Source organism: Ceratosolen solmsi, unplaced genomic scaffold (genome assembly GCF_000503995.2).
Source record: "Ceratosolen solmsi marchali unplaced genomic scaffold, CerSol_1.0 scaffold7, whole genome shotgun sequence".
Lineage (NCBI taxonomy): Eukaryota > Metazoa > Arthropoda > Insecta > Hymenoptera > Agaonidae > Ceratosolen > Ceratosolen solmsi.
Genome location: NW_011948413.1, coordinates 14582540 through 14587837, shown reverse-complemented (window position 1 = coordinate 14587837; position 5298 = coordinate 14582540). Strand labels below are relative to the sequence as shown.

The 5298-nt window shown below is 26.6% G+C and overlaps 1 protein-coding gene across 3 annotated transcripts in view; it reads left to right on the top strand.

Annotated features, from left to right (window-relative positions):
- The window catches only part of LOC105367537 (coiled-coil domain-containing protein 6), a 6905-nt gene that overhangs the window by 447 nt on the left and 1160 nt on the right, over window positions 1-5298 (top strand). For 2 of the 3 annotated variants that reach the window (XR_913066.1, XM_011506280.1), the window contains exons 2-5: window positions 1984-2524; window positions 3234-3369; window positions 3603-3730; window positions 3802-3911. Coding sequence is in view for 2 of the 3 variants with exons in the window: in XM_011506280.1 (XP_011504582.1) it covers window positions 1984-2524; window positions 3234-3369; window positions 3603-3730; window positions 3802-3911 (915 nt within the window). In the remaining variant the exon portion in view is untranslated. The remainder of the gene's footprint in view (window positions 1-1983; window positions 2525-3233; window positions 3370-3602; window positions 3731-3801; window positions 3912-5298) is intronic. The other variant, XM_011506281.1, reaches the window with a different exon arrangement.

Below are 5298 nucleotides of genomic sequence, written 5' to 3'. Positions count from 1 at the left end.
CCTGCCCTCCGCGCTCGGTCGCGCCTTCTCTCTCCCCCTCATTGTGTTCACGCTCACTCTCATCCCTCTTCCTCAATCGCCCCCGGCCCCTCGTGCCCCGTCGCCGCCCCTCGCCAACTATTCGCCTATCTATTTCTATCTCGCTCTCGACTTTGAGCCTCTGATCCTCCGATAGCTGCTATATCCATGCCATGAGTGCACTTGCCGAGAGATGAAATACGCGCCGTTGAGATCATTTAGCATATTCTGTCTTCGTTTCGTGATTTGATCGAGTCGAGTATCGAGAATTTGTCTCGGTATCTCGCGTTCGAATGATTTTGCTGTTTTGTTATTGAGAAACCCTAATCTATTATCGGACTCTAATGATTGACCGAGGCAGCCAAATTTTAAGCTACTTTGAAAATAAATAATGCAAATGCTTTTCATATCTCATTGTTTGTTATCAATCTTTATTAATTACTTAAACTCATGTAAACGTAGGTGTACAAAAGATTTCTTCCTTGTCCATTGCAATAAACTAGCGGAAGAGATGATCCAAGGGAATACCACTGCTGGCTTTCATATGCAATCACTTATTTGAATTTTTATGAAATGTTTCTTTGTTCCCAATAGGGTGTTACGTGACCTTTGAAAATATATTGTTAAGAATAACACGTATTAAACGATAACGAGCACATCCCACTACACAAAATGTAGAAAACTTTCATAAAAATATTTATTCTATATACAATTAGCAATTTGACATGCATTTGTAACAATGTAGATTAAAAGATACTTTGATCGAGATTATAAGACTTACTGTTGTACACTAAAGTACTCGATTAAATTGAACTCGAACAAATTAATCGATGCTGCAGACTGAGCTTAGGTTGTTTGGCTTTTAATATAAGAGTTGATAATTTCCCTTTATAAAGAAAAAATTTCTTTTCTACTTTCTATAGATAATACTTACACAAATTGGTTAAAATATTTTTAAGTAAATTAATAGTTTTTATATTTTTAATAATAATATGGCTTGGAAAGTACAATTTGAAATAAATATAAATGCAAATATGCTTGATGGAACTCCTGAATACCGATAGAACTGTTTAATCAATGTAAAATTAGATAAATAGAGATAAAATTATATTTGCCTGATTAAATTTAAATAGTTATAAAACTTTTTATTTTATCAAAGTAAATATTATGCATACATTATAGAATTGCTATGTCTTTTGAATAGAAAAATTTAATCTATTTTGTGAAGGATATTGAATTACATGTACCTTTTAATAAAGTAATGAGTAAATATAAGCTGATTTATTTTCAAATATATTTTATATTTGTTAATTTTTCAGTAACTTAAAAAGTAAGAATATTATTAATGAATATTTACAAATATAAAAAATTTTCTACTATCAACACCTATCTACTCTTATACTTTTCATAAGTATACCTATAATTCTTATAAAATTTTTCAGAAAGTTTTGTAGTTAAAAATTATTTTACCCAAAATTATATTAAAAGGAAATGTTATATCTATTAACAGTTTTTATCGAATGCTCATTCGATGAAATTTTATTATTATAATAAATGAAGATCTTATTACACATTTTGTTTTTTATAGTTTTTTTTTTGTTTTTTTGTTTTTTTGTTTTTTTGTTTTTCTTTTTAATTTTTCTTAAAGTGATTTCTAAAATTGCAATATAAATTATTAATAAATTTAGTTGGAAAATCAATAATTGCATAATTTGAGGTTACAAGAAGTACCTTTTAATTTATTATATCGCATCTTTGACCCTTAACTTCGGTAATTTCATTTTATAATTAAGAAAATTTACATATATCACACTAGTAACGATAAATTAATATCAATACAGGAAAATCTATACTATCTATCCATATCGTCTACTAAATTTGTGTAACTCTTATAAACATTATTTTATTATAATAACATAATAAACTCAATTTAAGTTTAATCGTGTTTTGGCTTATATTTTATAGCAAGCCAAAGCCGAGCAAGAGGAAGAATTTATTAGCAATACATTGCTGAAAAAAATTCAAGCTCTTAAAAAAGAAAAAGAAACTCTAGCGCATCATTATGAACAAGAAGAGGAATGTTTAACAAACGATTTGTCTCGGAAGTTAAGTCAATTAAGACAAGAAAAATGCCGCTTGGAGCAGACTTTGGAGCAAGAACAAGAGTGTCTTGTGAATAAACTCATGAGGAAAATTGAAAAATTAGAAGCTGAAACATTGGCAAAACAGAGTAATTTGGAGCAGTTACGAAGAGAAAAAGTTGAATTGGAAAATACACTCGAGCAAGAGCAGGAAGCATTGGTTAATAAATTATGGAAGCGAATGGACAAATTAGAAGCTGAAAAAAGATCTCTTCAAATCAAATTGGATCAACCTGTATCAGATCCTACCTCACCGAGAGATATTAATAATGGAGATACTGCTACGAATCTCAGTACACATATTCAAAATTTAAGAAGTGAAGTGGCACGACTAAGGCACAATCTGCTAATATCTCAACAAGAACGTATGTTTTCTAATACGCAATTATTTCTCAATTACAATATTTAGAAAGTCTATTAGATTGAGGAATGTCTTAAAACGCTTAAATTTTATTATATTAAATTTAATGTCTTAACTGGCAATTCCGTTTCTTATTTAAGATAATTAATAAATGAAATATCGAGGATTTATTTTTAAAAAATATACACAGAGTTTTACAATAAAATTAATTTAATTACAAGCAGAAATTTTTATTTTCCAATAATAGTTGGATTATTGTCATATTAATTGATGTTCAAGTATTTGCATTTTGCATAACGCTAGTGTATTCGTCGTAAATTAAGATTAGAAATTAGAGTAACACAGAGTTCATAGATGATCCGATAGAAAAGAAATATATTTGAATGAATATAATATATATAATAAGTAGTAGGTATAGTCCAAAATTCCAGAGTTTTACTTCATTTTCAAAAGCTCGTGATTTTTTTATTATTATTATAAGACAATGTATTTAATGATGGCTGATAATATTAATGTTCGTAAAACAAAAATGATGCGTAAAATCAAATATTATTTAAATTGTAAAATATATTTCATGCTATACAAAATATTATCCCGTAGTTAAAAGAAGAAAATATGTATATTAATAATTTGTTAAATTTTACATGAACGAAACATTGAAAACATTAAAATTTTGTAATGTGATTTATTATTTATTATATTATAATGAATAGATACTGAAAAGATGCAGCGATACGTGAATGAAGAAAAACACATTCGTGAGGAAAACCTGAGGCTTCAGAGAAAATTACAACTTGAAGTTGAACGACGTGAAGCACTTTGTAGACATTTATCAGAATCAGAATCGAGGTAAACTTAAAAAAATGTATTTGATCAAAAATTAAAAAATCTAATATTGGATGATTAAAAGTATTGACACAAAATATTACAAAAGCAACTGCACTTTTTATTGTTTATGACTTTATTGAATGTTTGACAGAATTACAAAATGTTTAAAGAAATTGTTGAGATTTAAAATAATATAGAATTAACTTATCGGGAATATCAATTTTAATATACTAAGATTGTATGTGAATTTTTAGTTTGGAAATGGAAGAGGAACGTCATTATAATGAAACTGTAATGTCTGGTGTTAGCATTAGAGGACGAACAGTTTCAAGTCCAATGCCGTACAATCCTTCGCCTAGTTGTTCAAGACCACTTAGCCCTGGTAAAATAGATATCTTACATAAATCAAAATAAACGTTTCTCGATTTTTTCATGATCAGGCAAATCTTACAGGTACTATTTTAATAGGTTCAACGTCTCGGGAAAATTTAAATGCTAATCGTTGTTATGCATGTGGACAGCCAACTACTTTACCTTTTGCGAGCTCTTCACCTCCCTCAGGAGTAAGTATATTAGAAAATTATTTAAATTTTGGTGCGTATAATTATTAAATTACATATTATATTATGTTAAGGACACGTGTGTGTGTGTGTATATATATATATATATTGTAACAAATAACTAAGTTAAAAATTCAAATATTTACAAGTCACATAACGGTTCAATTTTATACGATTTTTTATTTAATATTTTAGAAAAACATATTCTTTACGCCAACGATAATCGTATATTTCAAAACAAATTATTTTTATACATATATTCTCAATAATATGCATATTTGAAAAAATATTTTATATTCAATATTAAAAATAGTCTACAATTTATGTTATAAAATGCTTATGATAATAATTAAATTTATAATTAAACATTAATCAATTGTAACGTATTAACATAAGCTATTGACATTTAGATGAAACATATAGAAAGAAAATATCGGTGAAATATTACAATTATATTAATATAATAATATATTAAGATTAGCACTTATATAACTAACACAATTACATTATTTAGAAAAAGAAAACGGTTATTCTAATGTCTAAATATTAAAATAATCGCTTAAATATATTTTGTATATATGCCAGTTAAATATATTTTTTATCATTTCCTTGATATGATATTAATATTAATTTGTCATTAGTTATCAATAAATGGCCGATAAATTATCATAATTTCTTTCAAATTAATTTTTATAAACAATTAATGCATATTTTAAAAAGTAATGGGTGTAGCTGACCGATATGCAAATACATTCTCAGTTTCTTTTTATTAATTTTTTGTTTATTTTAAATGGATAATCCATTATAATTTTAAAATATAAAAGCATAATCGTATATTTATAGATTTTGAAAAATGCTTGGTTCGCTCAAGAATATACAATTGAGAGCCGGTCGTGCAAATTTCACGTATCATATTGAAATATTTAACTGTAGAGTACGCAAATTTCTTATTACTATAATAAGCATTCAAGCTTATTAAATTTACATTTGAAATGTTTGCACCTGAAAAACTAAACGTCAATTTATATTGAACTTATTTCGCAAATTTTTAATAATTTCTTTTCCTCTCATTTCGAAATATATGCAAAAAGCTGAGTGAGAAATTTTAAAAGCTCAAAAACTCGAGTCAAATCATAATTTTTAATTATTAATTACTCGTATATGAACGATACTTTCAATAGCATTGAATCGTTGTGAATTATTGCCGCTTTTTTTTTTTTTTTTTTTTTTTTTTTTTTTTTTTTTTTTATATTAATTATCATCATTATATTTGTAAGTTTTATGTATCCATTGAGTAAAAGCATTTATTATCGATGTTAAATAATCGGAGTATATTATTTTTACTTTATTTTAATTTTAAAATGCTTAACGTCAGTAGTAATGGAATGCC